At 49.4% G+C, this 25074-nt stretch overlaps 11 protein-coding genes across 11 annotated transcripts, besides 1 other annotated feature; 5 read left to right on the top strand and 6 right to left on the bottom strand.

Moving 5' to 3' along the window:
• Positions 1-267: 267 nt before the first annotated feature.
• UA08_00419 (hypothetical protein) lies at positions 268-1836 on the top strand (the record flags this gene model as incomplete). The annotated part of the gene is made up of 3 exons (XM_020260223.1): positions 268-472; positions 546-1572; positions 1650-1836. 3 exons carry the CDS (start codon positions 268-270, stop codon positions 1834-1836), a joined length of 1419 nt encoding a protein of 472 aa, XP_020123931.1.
• An 86-nt stretch (positions 1837-1922) lies between these two features.
• Positions 1923-4154, bottom strand: UA08_00418 (hypothetical protein; the record flags this gene model as incomplete). Its single annotated transcript, XM_020260222.1, has 2 exons — positions 1923-3983; positions 4068-4154. 2 exons carry the CDS (start codon positions 4152-4154, stop codon positions 1923-1925), a joined length of 2148 nt encoding a protein of 715 aa, XP_020123930.1.
• A 1565-nt stretch (positions 4155-5719) lies between these two features.
• On the bottom strand, positions 5720-6656 carry UA08_00417 (Nucleoside diphosphate kinase; the record flags this gene model as incomplete). Its single annotated transcript, XM_020260221.1, has 7 exons — positions 5720-5854; positions 5910-5974; positions 6034-6099; positions 6186-6289; positions 6349-6392; positions 6486-6516; positions 6640-6656. The coding sequence occupies 7 exons, from the start codon at positions 6654-6656 to the stop codon at positions 5720-5722; spliced, it is 462 nt and encodes a 153-aa protein (XP_020123937.1).
• A 585-nt stretch (positions 6657-7241) lies between these two features.
• On the top strand, positions 7242-10238 carry UA08_00416 (hypothetical protein; the record flags this gene model as incomplete). Its single annotated transcript, XM_020260220.1, has 3 exons — positions 7242-7338; positions 7386-8121; positions 8174-10238. The coding sequence occupies 3 exons, from the start codon at positions 7242-7244 to the stop codon at positions 10236-10238; spliced, it is 2898 nt and encodes a 965-aa protein (XP_020123936.1).
• An 820-nt stretch (positions 10239-11058) lies between these two features.
• Positions 11059-11670, bottom strand: UA08_00415 (hypothetical protein; the record flags this gene model as incomplete). The annotated part of the gene is made up of 1 exon (XM_020260219.1): positions 11059-11670. The coding sequence occupies one exon, from the start codon at positions 11668-11670 to the stop codon at positions 11059-11061; it is 612 nt and encodes a 203-aa protein (XP_020123939.1).
• A 582-nt stretch (positions 11671-12252) lies between these two features.
• Positions 12253-13232, top strand: UA08_00414 (hypothetical protein; the record flags this gene model as incomplete). The annotated part of the gene is made up of 4 exons (XM_020260218.1): positions 12253-12296; positions 12367-12486; positions 12552-12776; positions 12842-13232. 4 exons carry the CDS (start codon positions 12253-12255, stop codon positions 13230-13232), a joined length of 780 nt encoding a protein of 259 aa, XP_020123938.1.
• A 240-nt stretch (positions 13233-13472) lies between these two features.
• Positions 13473-14590, top strand: UA08_00413 (hypothetical protein; the record flags this gene model as incomplete). The annotated part of the gene is made up of 3 exons (XM_020260217.1): positions 13473-13515; positions 13580-13931; positions 13996-14590. 3 exons carry the CDS (start codon positions 13473-13475, stop codon positions 14588-14590), a joined length of 990 nt encoding a protein of 329 aa, XP_020123933.1.
• Positions 14591-14699: 109 nt separating this feature from the next.
• Positions 14700-14751: a repeat region (Identified by RepeatMasker using a combination of RepBase library and repeat library created with RepeatScout).
• Positions 14752-14783: 32 nt separating this feature from the next.
• UA08_00412 (hypothetical protein) lies at positions 14784-17100 on the bottom strand (the record flags this gene model as incomplete). The annotated part of the gene is made up of 2 exons (XM_020260216.1): positions 14784-16913; positions 16975-17100. The coding sequence occupies 2 exons, from the start codon at positions 17098-17100 to the stop codon at positions 14784-14786; spliced, it is 2256 nt and encodes a 751-aa protein (XP_020123932.1).
• A 508-nt stretch (positions 17101-17608) lies between these two features.
• On the top strand, positions 17609-19083 carry UA08_00411 (hypothetical protein; the record flags this gene model as incomplete). Its single annotated transcript, XM_020260215.1, has 2 exons — positions 17609-17714; positions 17831-19083. The coding sequence occupies 2 exons, from the start codon at positions 17609-17611 to the stop codon at positions 19081-19083; spliced, it is 1359 nt and encodes a 452-aa protein (XP_020123935.1).
• An 83-nt stretch (positions 19084-19166) lies between these two features.
• UA08_00410 (hypothetical protein) lies at positions 19167-20146 on the bottom strand (the record flags this gene model as incomplete). Its single annotated transcript, XM_020260214.1, has 2 exons — positions 19167-20011; positions 20074-20146. 2 exons carry the CDS (start codon positions 20144-20146, stop codon positions 19167-19169), a joined length of 918 nt encoding a protein of 305 aa, XP_020123934.1.
• A 469-nt stretch (positions 20147-20615) lies between these two features.
• On the bottom strand, positions 20616-23877 carry UA08_00409 (hypothetical protein; the record flags this gene model as incomplete). The annotated part of the gene is made up of 3 exons (XM_020260212.1): positions 20616-20808; positions 20873-22732; positions 22787-23877. The coding sequence occupies 3 exons, from the start codon at positions 23875-23877 to the stop codon at positions 20616-20618; spliced, it is 3144 nt and encodes a 1047-aa protein (XP_020124505.1).
• Between the last annotated feature and the right edge of the window lie 1197 nt (positions 23878-25074).

The following is a 25074-nucleotide window of genomic DNA, read 5'->3' as shown; positions in this document are numbered from 1 at the left end:
AAATCGATGATATTCGTCGGGATGCCGCCTGTCCACTGCTAATTTCTGGAAGAAAGCTGTAGCTGCGGTGCGGGGAGGAGATAAGGTAGGCGGTCAAATAAATAACGTCTGGTCCGACGGGGGGGGTTTTCTTTTTTTTTTTTTTTCTATTTTCTGTTTTTTTGACCTGGCGGAATATCAGCTTCTGTTATAGCCCTGGGCGATTCTACGGGTCCGCGAATAAAAGACAAAAGGATGGAAGGCGAATCCCTACAGCAACCTGACAATATGACAAACTCATTCACAACTGTGCACCCTGCTGCTGCCTCTGTCCTCGCAGCTCGTGTGGGCAAGGTTGTCCTGCCGGGCAGGAAAAGCATTCAGACGCCGCACTATGTTGCTATCACGTCGCGGGGAGTCGTGCCTCATCTCTCACCGGATGTCGCCAGGAATCATACAACACTCGGATGTCTCTATATTGGATTGGAAGATTGTATGTTCAACCGCGCTTTCCCATCCGAAGCCATGTGCAGAAACTGACTTCTATCACCTTCTGGCCAGAGCAGTTTTAGAAAAGGCCCCTAAAGAGGTACCTCCGATTCTCAATCTACCCCAGAATCATCCGCATGAGTCTCGGCTTCGGAACTTCATAGCTGCGCAAGACGACGATATTTTGATACTGGGTGCGCGAAGGGCAAAACCGGTGGTCGCCCCGCAGTACAATCTTCCCAATGCCCTTGCGATTCTGACGTCGGTGGGGTTTCACCATTTAACAGACAAGGCATGGCTACAATATGTGGAAGCCTTGCGACCAGATATCATCATTGGCTTTGCGGATATGTCGTATGGCCATGCACCAGGTATAAAGAGGCGAGAGAAGATGGTCGACCGCACCCATGCATACACACGAGATGCGACAAACCGGCTATATAAGAAGTCAGAGGATTCAAACCAAGGCCCACAACCATTATATTTTGCGCCAATATTGCCGATAGATAATACGGAACAGAGTCTGTATCTTCAAGATTTGGAAGACGAGCTACGACCCGGAATCTCCGGTTTGGCTGTCTACGAATCCGCGTCTCTATCTGCAATATCAAAAGGCCTCGAGGACCTACCGCGACTGTGTTTCAACGAACCGCGAGCACCACAAGACATAATCCGCGATATCTCCCTTGGAGCTGATTTGCTCATCATTCCGTTTATTGGTGATCTGGCAGATGCTGGTATTGCATTGGATTTCGTCTTTTCGCGCAAGTACGACGACCAACATGATGGAGAAGCAAATAAGAAACCAAAGCCGCTGGGCTTGAATTTATGGGACAACTCATTTGCTACAGAAGTTGCTCCCATCTGCGAGGGATGTCAGTGCTACGCATGCCAGAAGCATCACCGCGCATACATTCACCATTTACTCTCGGCAAAGGAAATGCTCGCATGGTCCCTTGTTCAAATCCATAACCACCATGTTATGGATTTGTTCTTCAAAGACATCCGGCAGTCAATTATAGACGGTACATTTGAGACAAATGCTGCGCTCTTTGAGCGAAAATACGAATCAGCATTCCCCACACAAACCGGTGTAGGACCTAGGTACGCTTTCTCTTTTTACAAACCTCCGGCATACTTTGACATTTGACTGACTAATTGCGATGTATATATATATATAGGTTGAGAGGATATTCCAGCCATGTCTCTAGACGTGATGAACCACGAAGAAATCCACGCTCTTACGGGATACTGAATGACGCGCTTGAGAAATATGCCGAAGCGCAAAGTTCTGCCATTGCAACCCCCGATGTCGATGCAGAGGAGTTGCAGAAACAGGGATTTGCCGAGAAAAGCGCAGATTTTTGAATTAATACTCTCTTATAAACAATCAAAAAGAAAAGGCTTTTTTATTACTTATTCATTACCCTGGTACTAGTACGTAGCTCTCATATTTACATATCACCAGCAAGCACGTCCCATAACATATTCATCTCCTTCTTCTCTGCCTCCGAACCAGGCTCGTTACCCGCCCCGTACCTGTGTCCGATCACGCAAACAAGCCACACGTCGTTCTTGGTCTCGTTCAAGAGTCGCTCTGTAGCCGATCCTCGAGGATAGATACGCCGCCACTCATCCCAGATGCGGAACGCTTCCTCGCCCCAAGCGTGGAAGCTGACCCCCTCGATGATCGTGGGTGTTGTAATCTCCCTGCCCCGGAAGGCGCCCCATGTCACTGCCATACCGGTATTCTCGGAGATTTCGACTTGCTCGTCATCAGCAGCCGAGGCTCCTGGCGAGGAAGAGGGAGGAGAAGAAGAAGACGAAGCAGCAACAGCAGAGAATGACGACTCAAAATCGCCAGCCGCGTTGGTTGCAAACCAGGCAAATTCCTCGCTGCCGTGCTTTAGGAGCGTGGGCTTCACTTTGGTTTGGTAGTCGGAGCTGGGGCAGAAGAATTCAACAAACGCTTTCTGGAAGACGAATCCCTCGCCAGGCGGGCCCCAGCCGAAGATAGGGTCGTCACTTCGCACGCCGTTAACTGCGGGTTGCGATGCGAGCGTCCACCAATTTTTCTTCTCAATGATCTGCAAGAGCTGCGATTTGATCACCTGCGTTTCTGCGTTGAGATTTGCGTCTTCCGCTGCACCTCCTTCAGACCATGGGACAATGTATAGTTCCCCGGCGACGTGTTTTCGGAAAAGGGCGCCGATATCATCCCTGGTCACGGGGAATCCCCATAGTTGTCTTGCAGTTGTGGCATTGACGTGTAGAGAAGGACCGTAGCCGTCAATCTCACCAAAGGCTGGCGATCGTGAGTCTCCCCAACGTCCGTTGGGAAAATCATCCCACGTCGCTTCTCGGCCCAATGATCCGACGCCTTCTGAGATCTGTAGTTGGGTGCTCCGCGGAGGGGGGTTTAATGCCGGAACACCGGCACTAGAAGCAAGAGTTTCATATGTGATGGATCTCTTTGATGAACGCTCAGATTGTTGGTCGGTGGGAACGTGCAGCTTATCTACTATCACTCGATTATGAGGACCGGAATTGATGGACGAGGCTCGACGGCGTGACAACGCAGTAGGCTTGACACCATCTATATTATTTGACGACGCAGCATCTTCAACCGCGATATCCTCGTCAACGGCGCTATCTTGGCTGAATTGTGGAATCAGATCGCAGCGTTCTAGGATGAATGAAACGGACTTCTCCAGGTTGAGGGTGTAAAAATGATATCCGCGGTGCCCTGAACGGGGCAACTCCTTGATCTGATCCACAATTTCGCTCACAATATCGACACCGACTTGTTTGACCTGCTCGTCATCGGTCTTGACTTGCTCGAGGCGTGACATAATCGCCGGTGGGATGTGGGCTCCGCTGAGCTTCGTCACTCTTGTAAGAATCTTGTAACCGTGGATTGGCATGAGGCCTGGAATAATTGGTATATTCTTCATCGCCCCCGATGGATGATTGCGAACGCTTTCCTCAAACTTCTTGTATGCGTCAAAGTCATATGTTAATTGGGTCATGATGAAGTCTGCTCCCGCCTGCACTTTGTCCACTAAATAAGGAAGATCCTTCTCTGGATCTTGTATGTCGGTTTGGGACTCCCCAGGATGACCTTCCGGATACGCAGCTACTCCAAGACAGAAATAGTCACCGTGTGTGCGTCGAATATATCGAACCAGATCTATGGCCCATGTGAAATCCTTGTTGCTATCATCGTCGCCGTCCATGTTGTATTCCTCGCTGCGAGGCGGGTCTCCTCTAAGAGCAAGAATATTCCTAATGCCAAGTGCCTTGGCTTCTTCCAGCGCCTCATCGATCAGTTTCCTATTCATATTTGTGCACGTCAGATGCAGACATGTTGTCAACTGCAATTGTCGCTGGCAAATCTCGGCCAGCTCAAGAGACTTTGCCGCTGTGGTTCCTCCAGCTCCCCATGTCACAGTTACAAACAGCGGCCGCAGCGCCTGGGCCATGCGCTCGAGACGGGCTTGAAGATTCACGGAACCCTGTTGGCCGATGGCATGTTAGCATAAATTCCATTGGAAAGTTATATGCGGAGATTTGTGACGGGGGGAAGAAAGAGAGAGTACCATCTGCGTCTTCGGAGGGAAGAATTCCAGAGAAAAATAGCGTTCATCCGGCGGCAATGCCGCAATCTTCTCCGTGATCTTCTCCATGTTGGCAACTAGTGATATCTATTAGAACGTCGGAATCTGTCTGATTGCAAGGCGAAGATGTCGTCGCTGGCGCTGGAAGAGAAGAATTGTCAGGTGGGGCGCTGGGAGACTTCCCCGCAGTGCAATTTTATGACGTCCAGCAGCTATGGTTTTGTTGACGAACTACAGGACGCTCCTTGGGGAATCGATTGCCCTCTCAACAAGGAAGAGAGTAGGTTTTCGAGTCAGAGACACAGGATGTATGTGGCTTCGTCAATTGGCAATGCTGACTGAAGACAGTCGAGAACGACGCGGAGAACGTGCGGGGCCTCTTCAGCACTGGCTGGCTTCGGTGAGGTTTTCCTAGGAATGCTGATTGACAGACAGGCCGCATACTCTGAAGAAAAGACCACAAGTGCTCGTCTGCCATAGACTAGTTATATACTTATGGCCGGCCAGTCGACTACGGTATAAGTATACGGACTCCGGAGTCTTCGCGCCTCGCCCGCCGACAAACGCCGGCTGAAACAAACAGCACAAACACGCTTCACTCGTGAACTACGTAGTTACTGTTGCTATCGCCAGACCAGCTTGTGCAGTGGTGGATAGATTCTTTCTCGTGATGGACATTGCAGCCCAATTGCCAAACAGCCGGTGATCTCGTGTGCTCAGAACTTTTTTCCCCCGAAGGACTACCAGTAACTCACCCCCTGCGGTCCCAATTGCATCGCATCTCGTTGACTGACCAACTTGAAAAACTGCAGTGCCAGTCTTTAGGACCCTGCCGAAGTCTTTGGCGCAACAACACTTGTCCACAATAAATCGATTCTCGGCGCGACGGTTTCTGAGCTCGGCTCCTCCCTCCGAGCCTCCAACCGGGCTTCGCGCGCGATTGCACAGATTCAACAATCGTCTGCCAGCTTTTCTCCGCGGCTATACAACCCCCTTGCTTGGGGCACCTGCTACGCATATAACCTCTTTTCTCATACTTCACGAAATCACTGCTGTGCTTCCTCTATTTGGCCTTTTTGCCGTCTTTCACTACTCCGGGTGGACGCCACTGCCCTCCACGGGCGAAGACAATGCATTGAATGAAGCTATACAGCGGTTTGGCAAGTGGATGACAAAGAAAGGGTGGGTAGGTAGTGAGGATGTGGAGGCTGCAAAGACTGCCTCGGCTACATCAGAGGATGGGCTGAAGACGCAAGTAATGACACAGCAGAAGGGTGCGCAGCTAGTTCTTCAGTTTGCTGCTGCATATGTCGCCACAAAGGCACTGTTGCCTATAAGGATCGTCGCGAGTGTATGGGCTACGCCGTGGTTTGCACGAGTCCTACTCAGCCCTATCAGTAGAGGTGTGAAGGGGATTTTTCACAGGAAATCATCCTAAAAAGGTGCTTTTTCAAAGTATCCTTGCACGACTACGTCTGTGAATAGCTCCGCATGTCCCTATGTATGCACTCGTACATACGCTTTCGGCGAAATAATGGAAAGATCTTCTATTTGCAATGGCTATATTTTTTTTTCTCTCTCATACAAAGCACCGCCATGTTCATCTCAGTCCGGTGTTATTGATTAAAGAGCATTTAAGCCTTCTCGTAGATCCAGTCGAACTGGCTGTGCTTGTAGCTGACAACCTCACCCTCCTTGAACCAGAGAGCGATTTCCTTCTGGGCGTTCTCGACGCTGTCGGAGCCGTGGCAGACGTTGCGACCGACATCCTATCAACGAGTTAATCAAAGTGGCCGTATACATGGCAGGATTCACGACACTTACAATGGCGTAGTCACCACGGATGGTGCCAGGGGCAGAGGCAAGAGGGTTGGTAGCACCGAGGAGAGCTGCAAAAATACATGAGTACAACATTGCCTTTGCAAAGTTATTCCGGGGGATCACGTACTGCGGCCAGTCTTGACGGCATCACGACCCTCCCAGACCATAGCGCAGATGGGGCCGCTCAACATGTCTAAAAATTGTCAATTAGCATTGTCTTGCATCCAAGAAGATCCACACACAATCGAAAAAAAAAAGCGGATGCGAAGGAAGACTAACAGGTAACAAGGCCGGGGAAGAAAGGCTTCTCGGCGAGGTCGGCATAGTGCTTCTCAAGGAGCTCACGGGGAGGAGTGACCAGCTTGATAGCAGCGAGCTTGAAGCTGTTGTGGTCGCCAACTATTAGTATTGTCCCGTCTATCCAGTCAAATATATGGCTTACCCGCGTTGCTCGAAACGAGAGACGATGGGTCCGACGAGGCCACGCTGGCTACTTGTTAGTTGTCATCACGGCTCGCTGGGACGTTGAATCCGAATTGAGGCTCGGTTCTGTTGACTGGGGGAGAAGGGAATAGGTACCTGGACACCATCGGGCTTGATAGCAATGAAACTGAACAATGTGTCAGTTGCGGTGTATGTAGATTAGGAGGGGCATCGGATTTTTTTTTGTCGCCTGGGAAGCAAGCTGCATGTAGGGGGCGAACACAGGGTTAGGGAAGGCAATGTAGCTTACGTCTGCTCGGTAGACATCTTGGATGTAAGGGATTCAGAAGTGATACTAAAGACTCTGTGGATTCGTGAAGGACTGAGGGCAAAGAGAGGAAGGCAGAGCGCGAAGATCAGTGGGAAAAATACAGAAAGGCGGTGGGGCAGCCTCGGAGGGGTTTACTGCAGTACCTCGTGAGCACGATTGGCCTACTGCTGTCTCTTCCAATGAGTTGGCATAGAGAGAATCAAGTTAGGCAGCCCAGCAGTGGTTAATGTATTTGCCAACGTGTCTACCCCCTAACTATCCCCAGGCATAGGCCCTCAATGGACGTAAACATGCACTTTGTATAGGTATTGAAAGAAAGCCGAAATATTTCGAATATTACGCCCGCTGCCATACTGGCGGCGTGTAATCGCATGACATCCTCCCGCTGCATCTCATTGGCTGCCGTGGGCTCTTGGCGGGCCGAGCTTGGCTGCTTGACTTGTTTATCTGGCAGCTTCATCTCTAAGCTTGCGTCGAACACTCCTATAAATGGGGGTCGGTGCAAATCACTTGTGCTGCTTCTACTGCTTTGCATATAGTTGAATTTCCAGCCTCAATTGCTTCCGTCATACGCCACCGTCATGGCCGGGAGCAGGTCACTGAAGCAGCGGCTGCCGCTGTTCTTGACTGTGCTTACCATCCTGGCTTGCATCATTTCACCAGTTGGCATGTATCCAAGTCATGACCTTCTATTTACCAACTGCTAATTATCCTTCGTCTTCTAGTGAGCGTCAAGCATGAGAATTTCAAGAAATGTTCCCAATCCGGGTTCTGCAAGCGGAACCGAGCTTACGCCGATGAAGCTGTTGCATCGGGGAGCAACTGGAAGGCCCCGTACGAGCTCGACTCTTCATCCATCACCTTGGAAGACGGCTACTTGCGGGGAATTGTTATCAAATCCACGGAATCTGGAGAGAAGGTCCGGCTACCTCTCACCGTCTCATTCCTGGAATCAGGCGCGACCAGGGTTGTCCTGGATGAGGAAAGGAGGCTCAAGGGAGACATCGAATTGCGACACGGCAGTAACATTCGAAAAGAGCGATATAACGAGGCCGAGAAATGGACTCTCGTTGGTGCTCTGACACCGAATAAGGTCGCCAGTTTCAGCCCCGAGCCGGAAACGGGTTTCACCAAGGTCCTGTATGGCCCTGAGAATCAATACCAACTGGTCATTCGCCATGCACCGCTGGAACTACTTTTTCAGCGTGATGGCGAGACTCATGTAAAGCTTAATGACCGGGGTCTGCTCAACCTAGAGCACTGGAGGCCAAAAGTAGATGTCCCGGAAGGCGAGACCGCTCCGGAGGACGAGTCGACCTGGTGGGAGGAATCCTTCGGCGGAAACACTGATTCAAAACCTAGGGGCCCTGAAAGTGTTGCTCTTGACATCACATTCCCAGGGTATGAGCATGTTTATGGTATTCCTGAGCATGCTGACTCGCTGTCGCTGAGAGAAACCCGGTAAGCATAAATAGCCCTTGTTTACAAATATTTAACGCTAACATTGTTTTAGTGGCGGTTCTGGTAATCACGAAGAGCCGTACCGTATGTATAATAGTGACGTTTTCGAATATGAGCTTAACAGCACTATGACACTATATGGCACCATTCCTTACATGCAAGCTCATCGCAAGAACTCATCCGTGGCCGTCTTCTGGTTGAATGCAGCTGAGACGTGGGTGGATATTGTCAAGTCGAAATCAACTACCAACCCCCTGTCGCTGGGACTTACTGGTAAAAAGACTACACAAACGCACTGGTTCTCTGAATCAGGCCAGCTCGACGTTTTCGTCTTTCTCGGTCCGAACCCGCAGACCCTGAGTAAGACGTATGGAGAATTGACGGGATATACACAATTGCCGCAGCAATTTGCCATTGCCTATCACCAATGTCGTTGGAATTATGTCACTGACGAGGATGTCAAAGAAGTTGATGTCAAGTTTGACCGATATCAGATTCCCTACGACGTAATCTGGCTTGACATTGAATATACCGACGGCAAGAAGTATTTTACATGGGATCCAATGACTTTCGCCGACCCCAAGGGCATGCAGGAACAGCTAGATGAGTCGGAGCGTAAGCTTGTGGTCATTATTGATCCTCACTTGAAGAACGAAAATGGCTATCCAATCATTGACGAGCTGAAGAGTAAAGACCTGGCCATTAAGAACAAAGATGGCAACATCTATGATGGCTGGTGCTGGCCTGGCTCATCGCATTGGGTTGATTGCTTTAGCCCAGCCGCTATCTCCTGGTGGAAAGGACTCTACTCCTACGATAAGTTCAAGGGTACATTCCCCAACACTTTCATCTGGAATGATATGAACGAACCTTCCGTGTTTAACGGACCTGAAACAACCATGCCGAAGGACAACATCCACTACGGCAATTGGGAACACAGAGACGTCCACAATATCAATGGTATGACGGTAGTCAATGCTACTTTCCAGGGCTTGGTTGAGCGAAAGAAAGGTCAGTTGCAGCGGCCTTTTATTTTGACGCGATCGTTCTATGCCGGCACTCAGCGAATGGGGGCCATGTGGACTGGCGATAATCAAGCAGAATGGAGTCATCTAGCCATCTCTATGCCCATGGTCTTGAACCAAGGTATTGCTGGCTTCCCCTTCGCCGGAGCCGATGTGGGCGGTTTCTTCGGAAACCCTGACAAAGATCTCTTGGTGCGCTGGTATCAAACGGGTATCTGGTATCCTTTCTTCCGAGCTCATGCTCATATTGATACTCGCCGTCGCGAGCCGTACTTGACAGGTGAGCCTTATATGCAGATTATTAGCCAAGCAATCCGGCTCCGTTATCAACTTCTTCCCGCATGGTACACAGCATTCCACGAGGCCTCTCTTACTGGAATACCCATTGTGAGACCTCAGTATTACATTCACCCTGAGGACGAGCAAGGCTTTGCCATGGATGACCAATTCTATGTAGGCTCAACGGGTCTTTTGGCGAAGCCCGTCGTTGCCAAGGATCAAGAATCTGTAGACATCTACTTGTCTGACAATGAAAAGTACTACGATTACTTCGACTACACAATCTACCAGGGCGGTGGCAAATGGCACAATGTTCCAGCTCCGCTAGAGAAGATTCCTTTGCTCATGCAGGGCGGCCATGTAATCCCTCGCAAGGATCGTCCTCGCCGCAGCAGTGGGTTGATGAAATGGGACCCGTACACTCTAGTTGTTGTACTAGATGAAAGCGGGGCAGCCGACGGAACAATTTACGTTGATGACGGAGAAAGTTACGACTTTGAGAAGGGAGCCTACATCCACCGTCAATTCACTTTCGTCGACTCGACTTTTATCTCTGAGGACATTGGCAGCAAAGGTCCCAAAACCGACGGATATCTCAAGTCCATGTCTGATGTGCGTGTTGAGAAGATTGTGGTTGTCGGAGCGCCAGCAGAATGGGAACAGAGAACCACTGTCACTGTTATTGAGGACGGCGCGAAGGGGGCTACTCATGCCTCATTGCAGTTTACTCGTGGTGAGAGCGGCAAGGCGGCATATGCCGTGGTGAAAAACCCTAATGTTGGCATTGGCCGGTCTTGGAAGATCGAATTCTAGCCTCTCCATGGAGTAAATTGATAGTATGTACCTGATGAATTTGGATAGGAGTCAACTTTGTTTTAGTCTGTTATCACTAATTAATATCCTCAAAACTTCGTGAATTGAATAATTTATTTCTTTTCCCCCTTGTCTTTTAAGAGTGTAGATTAAGTCTATTTCTTCACTTTAACAGAAAACATCCTACTCCGTGCTCTGGAGTCTCTAGATATTTTTCTGATATGCCGGACTGGCAAGGCAAAAGCAAGTGGAGCTTGTCAGATGTCTCTAGCGCACCGGATCCACATGGCCAAGCCGCCAACTCAAACCTAGCCCTAAACCAGATACGGAACAAATTAGACACGAAAGAATGTAAACATGCACGACTCAAGAGCTCCTTGAAACGAAAGCTGTGTTAAGTTATCGTGCTGACGATATAGTATTGCATAGATTTCTAAACTAGTTAAAGACTAACGTTGCGTCTGGCGTGGAGAACTCCTCTTCCTGATTTCACTGCCGTTGGATTGCGATCTTGAATAAACTGACCCAACGATTGATACGCCATTCATAGCACATAATGGCCCTTCAATTGGATAATATTATCGAGCGTATACCTCCAAACAGTGATGGGTATTGAGGTAATTGTTATATGCACTGTGGATTCTCTGTCAGCTTATAGCTTGTCGAATTGCGTTAGGGCTTGGGACTAACTCTGGATGTAGCTGTAATGAGCTTAATAGACGAAGCTTATAATGTCAAATAGTGACAGACCCTTGATTAACGCTTCCACAATGGCGTGCCCAATCCACGCAGCCGTTTCTAAGGCTCTTTCAACAACAAACTAGACGTTTGGTTGTAGCCAATCCTTCTTGAGAGTCCACTGCAGGTCGTTCCCAAACTTATCTAAACCATCCGTACTGACTTCCGGCAGCAGGCCAAACTTGTTCTCCATCAACTTTCTCATGGGAACATTTTTCGAGTGAGTGCCCACCCAAACCTCTGTCAAACCCAGCTCGCGTAATCCATAAGCAAATACCATCCGCAGAGCTTCGTATGCGTATCCCTTCCCTCGCGCAAAGGGTTGGATCATCACACCTGCAGCGCCGGCTCTCTCTGATTGTTTTTCATCCTCATCGTTGGCAGGACCAATCCAGCCTAGGCCCGCAATTCCCAGCGGCTTGTCACCCTGCCGGACGAGGAAGTTGACATGACTCAACGGGCTATCTACCGTTGTCCAATGTCGAGCAATTGATTGGAGTTCTTCAGTCGTGGCATCGGAGATGGATCTGTCAAGTTCGGAATTGGCTTTGTTTGCAAGAATATCTACAACATCGCCTATAGTCTCGCTTGTTGGGATGCGAAGAGTCAGTCCGGGGATAGATTTGGACTGGAGCTCGAACTGCGATTCCCCGATAGAGCCGATAGCTTGGTAGATTGGTGAGATAGACGCCATGCTTGTATAATCAGCCGAATCAGAAAAAAATGATGAATATTTACAAGTTAACTAGTTAACTACAGCGTTGTCGAATGAGTCATCGAACTAAATGCTCAAAGGAACGGCGGATCAAATCATTCTCCACCCCGAGTGATCGCCAGGAGTGGCAGCCCCACCATAAATTAACACGTGCATCAATAATGGCAGCCTCGTCCGTAAGGCATCTCAACCACTGGTCCGCATGCGACGAAATTCAGTGAGATTAATTGATCTACTCCGTCCTCAACCCCAACACTCCTTCCACCAAAGCGCCCCCCTGCGTGCGTATTTCCTTATGAGCTGGTGCCTTAGACGATTGATTGACATTGATTCTCTACCCTCTTTTCTCGTCATCCCCGACATATCCGTTGCACAAATTGCATTGACCCTTTGTCACGGTCCGAGTCTTAGTGCCCAAACACGACCAGACATTGAACGCCAACAGATCCCAAGACGTTTACAGCACACCAGCAATCAATTGCTCATCTTCCGCCCTCCGGTCTTCTATCTTCAGTTTTCCCATTGAGCGAAGCGGTCAACAAAAGTTGTTAGACAGCAAACATGTGGCTCCTCGATGTCATCTTCGAATATGCGGCCCCATTCTTGTAGGATGAATATACATACCCTTTCAAAGCACCTTTCTCAGAGCTAACCACCGTTTTTCAACACTGGCAGCCTCATTACTTCACCCATCACGTCCTACGCCGATCAGATTCATAGCATTCATCGGAGCAAGAGCTCGGCCGGCTTCTCCCTGGATATTCCCCTGATTATGCTCATTGCATCGATTTTCAAGTATGTTCGCCATCGCCGATTCGCTGAAATAATCTCCGCACTGTTTAACGAGAAGTTATCTCTAGGTTTTTTTATTGGTTCGGCTCTTACTATGCGACTTCGTTGTTTGTTCAGGCAGTCAATATGATATTCGTGCAATTGGTATTGCTTAAGATCGCGTTAAACAACCGACCGACTCCCGGCGCGAAAGAAGGCATTGAGCATGTGCCCTTTACTGCACAACGCCAGGATAACTCGTTTATGGGGTTCTCGCGGCCGTATAACTTCTGGCGTTGGAGGAGCGAAAAGCCGTATGTTACACGGACATAATTACCTTCGCAAAAAAGAAGATCTATGTTAACAAACACCGGCGCAGGTATTGGACCTTTCTCAGCTACTTCACCGGCATTCTCTTCGTGATACACGTTTTCCTCCCCTTTATATCCCAAACCGAGACCTACATCAATATCCTCGGCGTCGCTGGACTAACAGTCGAAGCTTTCCTCCCTGTTCCGCAAGTTCTCGCAAACCAGCGTTCACGATCCTGCAAAGGGTTCCGCGTGTCTGTTCTGGGTTCCTGGCTTCTCGGTGATGCTATGAAGATGAGCTACCTGTTCTACACCCAGGACGTCATTCCACCTGCCTTCAAATTCTGCGCAATATTCCAGTGCATGTGCGATATGTACTTGGGTCTACAATATTTGATGTATGGTGCCGGCACCAGCAAAGCCCAATATCCGAGTGAGAAAGAAATCCATTTGGGATGATCGTTTGTCTCTGCCATAGAGATTGAATCATGCCCATCCTCTATAGAAAATTATAGGTTATGTAGATATAAATTTTAATATACATCCAGTGCTCTCTGAATGAAGCTGACCGGCCGAAAATATACTATGCGGATATAAGCGGGGGAGCTGTCCAGCCCCGCATCCCAACCATCCAGAATAATTATCTTCATCCATCCATCTGTCTGAGAGCCAGTCATCCAAAAACTGGAACAGTGCAGCATGGCGACCCCCAAAAAACATATTCGAGTGGGCTATGTGCCTGGTACGTCGACGTCCACCTTTCAATTCGAGGTTTCTAGCATGACGCATGACTAACAACTACACAGAACATTACCTAGCACCCCTCCACCTTGCAATCCGCGACTCGTCATATGCAGATCTGCCCTTCAAACTCACTCTAGTCCCATTTCCAGCCGGCACAGGGCATATGATCACATCCCTCCGTGCGGACGAGATTGACGTTGCCATCGGTCTCACAGAAGGCTGGGTTGCCGGACTAACCAGCAAGCAACAATTGAAAGACAGAAGCTCTGCAACCGATGACGGCGGTTACAAAATAGTAGGACAGCTGGTGGAAACACCGCTACGCTGGGCAATTGTCACGGGCAATAACAGAAGCGAGCTGAATGGGGTCAACGACCTGAAAGACTCGCGAGTTGGCGTGAGTCGGATGGGAAGGTGAGTTGCAAACATATTGCTTGACTTTACATGAAGTGGCACACGCTCTAATCAACTCACGTAGTGGATCGCATATAATGTCCTTTGTCCTTTCACAGCAGCAGGGCTGGGCTGTTGAGAGTCTCAAACCGGTTATTCTTGGTCCATTCGCCGGTCTACGGGACGGCGTCACATCAACCACCGAATCTTCGAGTGAAGGTGACAAAGCAGAGTTTTTCATGTGGGAACATTTTACTACAAAGCCCTACTTCCAACCCTCGGACCCATCATCGACAACACCGCCACCGCTGAAGAAGATCGGGGAGATATATACGCCTTGGCCTTCGTGGCTCATTGTTGCATCGACAAAGACATTCCCGTCACCAGAGAGTGATGAGACTTTGCAGGCGTTGTTTGGCTTACTTGACAAAGGGATCGTTCAATTCGAGAGCAAGCCCGATGAGGTTATCAGATTATTGGGAACGGGGGATTTTGGCTGCACCTACGCAGAAGATGATGCCAGGGAGTGGATGAAAGCGACGAGGTTCGTGAAAACTACGAAGGGATTGAGCAGTGAAATCGTGAAGACTACGGTCGATGTGTTGAAAGTAGCTGGGGTTATAGATCAGGGACTACCACTGGATGTTGCTTTGCAGAGAGTCACTGGCATTTCTAGATGATTTGGAACATACACGACATAGATATTTAGGTATCAAGTTGTTAAATCATATGTAAGCTAGGTAGAGGGGAAGTTAAAAATACGACGGGGGAAGGTCTGATTTTAAAATTCAGACACACACACACACACACACACACACACACACACATATATATATATATATCCCGAGATAGGTACCTAGGTGTGTCCTAAGCTTAATCCAATCCAACTATCTGCTTTCCACTCGGAATGCGACTCTCGTATTCCAATATAAGTCTGACGTCCTTCCCTGACCGCAATTTAATATTCCATTTAACCCGACCACCCTTCTCCCAAACAACTTCTCCTGTGCCTTTCTCTCCGTTCTTGAAAGGGTCGTATAACTTTACTACCTCATCCTCCTTGTCTAGACCCTTTGGCTCCAAGATGTTGATGCGCAGCTGCTCGTCTTCACTGACGGGTACCTGGTCATAGACGGTGATCGAGACATCGTTCTTCTTGGTATTCTTGATCCAGCAGCTACGGGTGAAGATAGCCGAATCTTCTTTGCTAAAGAATCCCGCCGTTGACCGACGTGCAGTGGGTTTGGCATAAGTCACCAATATAGACGGATCCACGCCAAGTGACAAGTCAACAAAGTGACCTGGCTCGCAGTTTGGAAGCGTGGTTGAGCCCAGAAATGTGCCGTCAACTGTCATTCCGGCCTTGCCCCGGAGGAGGCTGAAAGCTGTGGTGTTTGACATGCGGGCCTTCAAAAACGCTGCTCGGCGGAGTTTCGGAATGAGAACGTGCGAAAGTGTGATGGATGCTAGGTGAAGTTCGGATATGACATGGCGTCGTTTGACTGTTGACGGTTCTACCGTACGCTGCCCTGGTAAATCATACGTTGTCGTAAGACCGTAGTCTTGACGGTGGGAATCCTGATGTGCAATTAAGCTAGCTTCCGGGTCGAGTGTTTGTGCATCAGCATCATCCTCGGAATCCCAATCTTCCTCGACGTCCGGTTGTGGGTTGACAGCCCGTCTAGGTGCTCTCCTGTATCGGGGGACAGATGCGGTAGCTGCTCCAAATAGCGCTTGACTCGGCACTTCTCGTGCAAATGGCTGTGGTGGTGGTGGTAATGGCGCAGGCGCTCGCCGTGCAGCAACACCACCAGCACCAGCAGCGGGTGGCGGCGGTGGTGGTACCGAAAAAAGATCTGAGTGACCAGTAGCACCTTTAGCAGAACTCGATTTGAACAGTGAGTTTGATTGGGATTTCGTATTCGCCAGTATCTCCTTTTTGCTCTGTATGCTGCTAGTCGAAATGCCATCTTTGGTTTCAGATCCAATTGCAATTCCCAGCTTTACATGCCATGGGTCCAATACGGGAATCTTGTCCTCCAAACCGGAGAAAAATGTCTGCGAAGTCGAAAAGGTCACTTTTGCGTTTTTCCAAATCTCAGAAGTGTGGTTCTCGAACTCTGCGCGATAAACAAGATCGGCTGACGATTTCGGTGTGCTGATCTTCAGTTCATAGCGAGGTACCCATTTAGCATTAGGAACCACGTACGTCAGTAGAAGATTGACACAATCCTCATCGAGTGGCTTGGAAGGCACATAGTCGAGGCTGTTCTCTGCGGCTGAGGCGGTAGAGTTCCGCCTGCTTGAGCTTAGAGTAGAGGCCGATGTACGGTCAAGATACACAACAACCTGACTAGTATTGTTGGACCAGAACCTGCGACGCTGCTGGATTATACGGTGCTTCTGCAAGCGTTCTTGGTGCTTTTTGCGAGCTCTCTTCTCCTGTTCTCGGCGAACGTCCCGCGATGCTGCATCTTTTGCTTTTTTCAACGCTGACTCAGCAAGAGTCAGCTTCCCACGAGCAACCTCCACCTTTTCCTGCCACATGGCAATATCCGTGGAAGCTTGCTGGTGTCTTTCACTCTCTGATATGCGCTGACTTCGGTAGACGCTCAAGAAATCGGCCATCTTAGCAACATCAACCTCATGGGCCTTGAGGCTCTGGCCATATTGATCCAAATATTGCAGGACTTTTACCGCTGTGTCTTGACTGTTTCGAGAACTGGCCAGGGCCGCCTCCGCTGATTGCAGCTCTTTCTTCGCATTGTCGACGGCAGTTTTGTCGACACCGTAACTTTCATCAGCGAGTGCGAGTATGTCCTCATCACTCTCATTATCATTAAACTCTTCATGGTCTGGATACTGGTCCTCAAACTGCTCTTTCCGTGGGACAACCTCTGCCTGAATATCCGTGATGGTTGCTAGGCCATAGCCATCCACACGAACAGAGTCAGTGTCGATATTAGGGTCAAGCCCGGTGATAATGACCTCGTTTGCACCAATCTAGTAACAGTATTAGCTACGGATAATCTGCTAATGCTATACGGCTCGCGTACATACTCACCTCTGTCCGAATACCTTCGAGGGCACGAGTAACAGTGGCTCTCGTCGGAGCAAAGGTAACCGACCTGGTTGGCAGATTCGTGACGTCGATTTCCGTTGTATGAACGGCGACTTGAGAAGCAGACATGATAACCTTGGTTTCTCCCTCGACTATCAGATTGTGTAGATATAATGCGTACACGTAACTACTAAGGCAGAGAACACACAAAGACAGCAGATGTACGAGACGCAAGACAAACAAAAAGCTTGACGGGGAATTCAGCTCTAGCTGCGCAAGACACTTTGAAGAACAACAGAAATATACAACGGGGAGGGAAATGAGGGAGTGGAGCGCTCTTTATATGCCACTGGCGAGCTGCTGCCTATTTAATGTTTGTTGCCTTGGCGCCTGGCCCATTGATGCCTCAGGCGCCCGACTGGATGCATCCATTTCTCTAAAAATAGCAGCCAATCAGGCGACAGCGGCCCGATGGGAAACGATGATTTCATCGCTGAATAATCCGAAATCCACGTGGGGGCATCGGGACCTTCCCCGCTGTCTCAGGAACGTCTGATATCGACACAACCCGACATGGACATTATTATTGCCCTTGATATGCACAGAAACAGGTCTTCTCTCGCCCATAGCCTGCACCATGAGCAATCCCGATGATACTCTTCTACTTCCGACGCCAGCTCACATCCAGGCAGACTCGATGCTGGCCCGGCGCTTCGGCAAGGAGACCGTGAATTACTTTGGAGGTACGTACTTCTAGTCTTGTTTTGAACTCGGCGTCGCTTTTGATTTTTCGGAAAGAAAGAGGAGAAAAAAAAAAGGAAAAGAAAAGAAAAGCAGTCACTAAGCATTTCCTCTTCAGGCTCACCGCTCAATCGTCTCTCTTTCCTCCGAACGGATCATCCTTTCCTGTCTGCTGCCGTCAAGCACCCATCCACTCGCTTTGTTCTACTCAAAGACTTGTCACCGTTGATCAGCGGCCCAAATTCGGTTTTCTACGCCCAGTACAAAGATGTGCAAAAGCTTGTTCCTCCGACAATCTTCGACCAGTCCGAAGAGGAAATGATCAAAGAATACGATTCGCGAATTACGAAACCAGACCTAATATTTTTGGGGATTGACGAGGGCACCGTGGACAGTGCACAGGGTGACGAGGGGCTGCTACAGTGGAATATTTATAAGGGACGACCGTACTTTGCGCTGGATGTCAGCGAGAAGGGTAATGATGTGCAGAAGGCCCATGCAAAAATGCTCGTGGAGGAGCTCGGAGAACGAGGCATTACTCCGTTTGTAGCACGGATGCATATGTTGCAGCCACCGAACGACGGTAATTTTGAATCCATCCACCGGAGTCCTACTTCCCCTTTCATTCCGTTTGCAATGCTAATTGATGAAACGACTTCATGTGCAGGCGCCATTTACGCCCAAGCGCGTGCATACTTGGATTGGAATAATCGTAATAAGTTCTGTGGAACCTGTGGCCATCCCACTCTTTCTGTCAATGCAGGCACAAAGCGTGCATGCCCTCCCACTGACAAGGCGCTCGCCGCACAAGGCAAGAGCCCCGAGAAACAGGCTTGTTCAACGCGCACAACCATCTCCAATCTCTCGTTCCCTCGGACCGATCCAACGATCATCGTTGCCACGCTGTCTGCTGACGGCAAACGAGTGCTACTTGGCCGTTCCAAGAGATTCCCACCACATTGGTACTCTACTCTAGCCGGATTCATCGAACCCGGCGAGTCTGTCGAGGACGCTGTACGACGAGAGGTCTGGGAAGAGGCAGGTGTAACACTATCGCGGGTTGTGATCCACTCTACACAACCTTGGCCGTACCCAGCAAATTTGATGATTGGTGCTATTGCGCAGGTCAGTGATCCGGCTCACGAAACCATTAATTTGGCGCATGACCCGGAACTTGAGGATGCTAAATGGTTTTCCATTTCCGAAATTGAAGAAGCGCTGAAAAACGGCGCCAGTATACTTGGGGCACCCCCTAGCAAGGACTACGTTGAGGGAAATCTACGACTACCCCCAGTCACTGCTATTGCGAACCAGTTGATCCAGGCGGCTATCAACCAGGAGTATATTGATGAAAAGCTTGCTAGAATATAAACATTGTTCTTAGACTTAGTTTATAACAGCTGGCATTCTATATCTGTGCCGGATATATACGAATAAATCTACAATCACCAGATTTAATATGTAGAAGGAAACGCCGCTAATCTTCCTCCATCCGTAACCATAATCGAACCATTAAGATATCCTCCACTTGCACCTGCCATGAACAGCACGAGTCCTCCAATATCTTGCTGTGATCCCGCGCGCGTTAGTGGGATGACTTCCTTGGGAATCTCGCCTTCAGTGATGCCATGCTGAGCACCAAAGCTTTGAAGCGTGCCTGTGGTCATTTCACTAGGATATATCCCCGGCGCGATGCCATTGACGCGGATATCATAGTCGAGTAAAGAAGTCGACAGTGTCTTGATCAGCGACGTAACAGCTGCCTTTGAGGCCTGATATGCAAATCCCGTTGAGACTTTCCGCATGAAGCCTCCAATCGAAGAGGTGATGATAATCTGTGGGCGGGGGGGACTCAACACACCGCTGCCTGGAACCTGAGGTGGTCGACGCTTGTTCGCTGCGTCTAACAGGGGTAGAAAAGCGACGGCTGTGAAGTAAGCGCCGGTCACGTTGACGTGCATGGTCTGAGTCATGTCCTCCATGCTCACTGACCATAGTTGTTCTCTATACTGCTCCAAGGTAGCGATTCCCCCATCTGCAGTTTGAATAGGCGGATTCCGCGGACCGAGGGTGCCGCTGTTTGCAATGAGCAAGTCGATGTATTCAGTCTGAGAGGCGACGCTTCGGTATGCGTTTTCTAAGGATTCTTTAGATGCGATGTCCCCAACGACAGGGATGATCACGCCGATGCGAGATGCAAGCGACACGGTTTCTTGAAGAGCATCGGCGCGTCGGCCGATGATGAATACTTTTGTGGCGCCGTTCTGTGCAAGGGCAAGGGCCATCGTTCGTCCTAGGCCTGCACATCACGCATATACGTGTTTAGCCAGCTGTGGTGGTGCATTTCAGGGATAAACGTACCACTTCCGCCACCAGTGATGACGGCCACGAGGCCTTGGACGGAAAACAATTGAGATGCATCAAGATGAGACATGACAGTGGCTCGTTATTCGCGTGTATACTCCGTAGATATATATAAATTGTTGTGTATCAGGTCGAGAACAGAACCGAATGCGCTGGTCTGTTGTATCGCGCTAGCATGTATGGTCACTTTATATCGACCTATATCGACCTAGATATTCTTTATGTACCTAGGTAGCTAACGACGCTGGTAAGACAGGCAAAATATCGGCTTCGTATGCAGTTTACATTCTTGGAAAGCAGAACAAGCTGAGTGCGGGGTGGTTGGGAGGCTTGAGTTGGCGTGATTGTCCCACTTTTGGTTATTAGATAAGTGACACTATACTAAAGCACCCATCCAGAGAGTATGGCGAGAGAAAATATGCTCTTGTGCAGCGACAAGATCACTGGATTATTGTATTAAATCTTCACAGCCAGATTACATGGCACGCAAGTGCAACTCGCAGTTATATAAAAATTTCATAAAGTAAAGCCACCAGACATCATTCATGGTTTTGGGCAACATCGCCTCCTTGTCGTTGCCGTTTGCGATCCCGTTCTGCCTCTTGAGGAGGTCCAGTGCTCGCTCTTCGCTTTTCCTTTTCCTTTTCCCTGTCTCTTCGAGCCTCTCTATCTCGCTCCCTGCGTAGTGCTTTCGACTCGAACTCGTGCCAGTCACCCTCAATGTTCTCGAGCCTGCAGTGATAGTTGGGATTAGTAAGCACGCTTGGAAAGGAAATTGAAAACAGAGCAGACTTACTCAGTAGCCTGTTGAGGGCCTGGCTCTTCAGCTGTGAAATAAGGGTGGGCGAGCACCTCGTCTGCCGTTGGCCGTTTTGCAGGGTCATACTGAAAGATTTGGCACACCAAATCGAGTGCGCCCGGACTGATAAAGTCTCGATAGGTATCCTCAAAAACCCTTTTCTTCCTCTCCGTGGGACCCATCAATTCAACCCAAGGCATGTCTACAATCCCGGGCCAGTCGGTTCGCGTTGGTGTTCCCAGAGAGCCATAGAGTTTATTGAGTTGGCTGAGTTCTTTGCCGTCTCCTGGAAATATTGCTTTCTTTGTGAACATCTCCATGAATACACACGCGGCGCTCCAAATGTCGACAGCAGGTCCATAGCGGGTATCCCCAAGGAGTAGCTCGGGAGGTCGATACCATATTGTGATAACACGGTTTGTATAGTCTAGCTGATGGCTCTTGGAGAAGAAACGCGCCAATCCAAAGTCCGCATATTTCAACAGACCGCGATTGCTGATCAGTATGTTGGCAGCTTTGATATCCCTGTGGAGTACACCACGATGATGAAGATATTGAAGACCCCCAAACATTTGCTTTGCAAGGTCTTTCTTGTGCGACTCTGTTAGCGTAAAAGTAGGATGATTAATCAATCCAGTCAGATCATGCGACAAATACTCAAACACCATGAAACATTCGTTCTTTTCCACCATCACCTCAAGCAAGCTGACGATATTATCATGTCGCAAGTGTTGTAGTAACTTGATCTCACGCACTGCGGTTACAGGAAATCCATCCTTTTCTCCTTCCATTCGAATTCTCTTCAGAGCGACTTTGTCCTGCGTATATATATGTATTGCCTTAAAAACTTTTCCGTATGTTCCAGCACCGATGACAGATTCATCCCCAGGTTTGCGATAATATACCGAGTCGGAATTTCGAAATTCCTCTGGTAATACCGGTCGAGGCTTAAGACGCTTGATGATCCTCTGTTGTCTCTTGGGCTCGGGAGATCTGTCCCGCCGACGCTCATATTTAAAGTTAGGTCGATGATCATCGCGACGTCGAGCTTCGCGAGGATCGAAACGGCGGTCTTCTCTTCGCTGGTCGCGCGGGTTTCTAGGATGGAAATCCCGCCTGTCATCCCTGCCTCCTCGTCCACGGTGAAACTCCCGGTCTCGGTCTTTCCGGTCGGGTCTATAATCTTGTTTATAGTTCGGCGGTGGCGGTGGTCCAGACAATCTATTGCGAGGTGACGGCTCCGGCGCCCGTGAAGACAGTCCTGGGGCTCGAGGCGGTTCACGGACTTGCATTCTCTGAGCTAAATCTGGGACAGGCTTTGGGGGAGGTGCAAGGTTTGCTTTCGATTTGAAGGCAAAGCTAAATTTGCCCCCTTCTTTGGCTGGTGTGGTCAATGTACTAGTAGGCTCTCGCGTAGGCGGAGGCATCTTTTGAACGTCTCCATTCTCTGAATTTGGTTTAGATTGAGAATCAGCCATATGCACATTTCCTGAGAACCTAGGGACATCATCTTGATGACCCCCGAATGGCAGTTCTTCGTTCGACTGAGAATGTTGATATTGTGGTGTATTCGAACCAGAACGATTATGTGAAATAGGTGAGCCCTGCTGCTCTAATCGATTTCCGGGTCCCGATGCAACCCATTGCAGGTTATTGAAATGACCTCTGCCACGATGAGAGCCTGGTCTATTGAAGCTAGGAGGGCTATGATTGGGAAATCGACGATCCTGATAGCCGCCACGATGATAGCCTCCACGTTGCGGAGTGCTTGTGTGGGTCATGGACATGGTGTTAGGATTTGGGCCTTGACTTTGATGGTATAATCCTTGTGAATGTGCTTGATGGGGCGAAAAACTCCTGTTCCAATTTGTTAGAAGATGAAACAAAACTATATAATGATGTGTCTCTTACCCGTGTCGCGAGAAGTTCCCTGAATGGCTGCTTCGGCCACCCCTACCGCTTGAACGGGGTGATCCAGGTTCTGGAGAGCCGTGATATGAGCTATTAGATGCCACGAATTGTGGGGGGGTATACTGTCTGCTTTCCAGACGTGGGTGTGATGGAGGATATTGCGAGTTCGACTGTTGTTTGGCGTTGGTCATCCCACGCCTAGGAAACGATTCAGACACGTAAGCTTTATCGAAGCTATCACGGGCTTCAGCTTCTGGAGCAAATATCGACCGAGACGGAGACGGGGATCGCCCCAAGTCTGCAGCTTCAGGTTGAAGGAATTTATTCGAGCTCATTCTATCGTCCCGATTTGGCGACAATGGCATCGGAGACCGTGAGCGCCTAGAATCAGGCGAATGACGCGATTGGTCACGCTCGTTATAGCCTCCGTATGCAGAGACAGGACTAATTGATCGGTGTATCGTATCTCCAGAGTCTCGACGGAATCTAGCTCTCTCAGGCTCCCTGCTCTCATATGGTTGTCCTTTGAAATTTCTCTCCCGATAACGTTCTCGTTTCGATGGCTTCCCTCGCTGGTTTAACTGCCCACGAGCGTGACGCGCGGGGTTGCGAGTCTTGCGATTGCGGTCTCGACGTGGGCCGCGGGGAGAACGATTGCGGCCTCCTTGTGAAGAATTTTCAACAAATGCGTCGTCTTGCCCTGGCAACTTTCCAATCAGTTGGCCATTCGTTTCTTGGAATCGTCGAACGTCTTGGTTGGTGGCGAACGAACGAGAAGATGAAAGTGATGGCCCGCGGTGAGTCGGAGGTATCTCTCGAGAAGGTACCGAAGCTCTAGGTGATGGTTCACGGAGTTTCGATGGGTCCTCGTATCCAGATGGGGGACCGAGACGTGATGATAGCGGTGATCTGGAACGATGATCAGGACCACCAGGCCGATGTCTACCGCGGTGTCTATTCCTGCCTCTGCTTTGCTCAGTGGCGCGATCACGATCTCGCGCAAAGTCACGACCAGGAGCACTATTGTCTTGAGGCCCTTGTGCAATTCTCCACTCGTCTCTCAACCCCGGACTCCTTCGGGATCCAGCCATGTAATCTTCGATGGCTGCATCGGGTGGGGAAATTATGGCAGGAAGGAAAAGAAAAAAAAAAAAAAACCGTATGAAAATGTGATATGATCAAATGTCTATACGAAACGGCAGAAGCTGATGCGTCTGATGCGAGTATGTCTCGTATAAAATAACGAAGGTCTATAGAGTGTTGTCCCGTCGTCAAGATACGAGTCTTTTGCAGCGGCTTGCCTGGCTTGTCGACGACTGGCATTCGCAGTACTCTTCGCGGATTAGCGTTGCGAAGGCGGAACATCTGTTCTTCCGGGGAGCGCAGCGTCTCGACGATTCAGTCAGTGCTTGGCTTCCAGAATGTCCTGTCAGTACCACTAGAATTCAAAATATGTGCAAATACACTCACTATACTTGACTGGGGATGGATAAATATACGCACCTCGCACTTTCCGTTTAAGTATGCTGTACTTGCAAAGAAGCAAGCCAATCTACGGAGGACCTTTTTCGCAGCAAGCTCTGCAAACACCATGCAAGACACCCTATCTGCGCGTCATGCAGGGACGATTGCCCCGAAATTAGACACATGCTAGTAGAAGTGCCTTTATCCTGCGAAGAGGATACTCTACGAAATCTTTGCAGTCATAGTAGCATCCGCCAGAAATCTCCCTCTAGCGGGTCAAAAGGCATGTGTCATCAGCAGATTGATGATCATCGCAAAGCTTCCTCTATGTATCGAATGCACCGGCCAGTAACTCCTCACCGAATCTAAGGCATGGTAATTGTCACCAAGAATTCTGTATCCCGAAAGTAGATGTAGCGGTAGCCATGTAGGCCGAGACTCGCTACCAGAGGCTTTGTTGCTAGCACCCAGGCTCGAATCTGCCTGATCTGTTGTGGAAAATCGGCACACAGCTCATTTTCATCTGAGGCCCTTCAACAGTCCAACAAAACGAAGGGATTATCTACGAAACAAGTGCATCAAACGAGGGGTTTGTTGAATGATGCCAAAAGGATAGTACTACCCTTGATGCTGCCGTGGCTTTTTTTTGTCGAAGCCTTTTCATGCAAAAAGCAGAACTGGGGTGTAGATATACCGACTCGCAGCAACTTGCAAATCACTTAGTTTGACGCCCACGGGCGTACACATATTGTCATGTCGAATGGGGACACTGCTCAAGTGCACTGCATAGGTCAAACAATGCAATGGCTGGATGGGTGAAGTGT

Source organism: Talaromyces atroroseus (genome assembly GCF_001907595.1).
Source record: "Talaromyces atroroseus strain IBT 11181 chromosome Unknown scaffold_0, whole genome shotgun sequence".
Classification (NCBI taxonomy): domain Eukaryota; kingdom Fungi; phylum Ascomycota; class Eurotiomycetes; order Eurotiales; family Trichocomaceae; genus Talaromyces; species Talaromyces atroroseus.
Note: the sequence above shows the minus strand (reverse complement) of the source record. Positions and strands in the feature narration are given on the sequence as shown.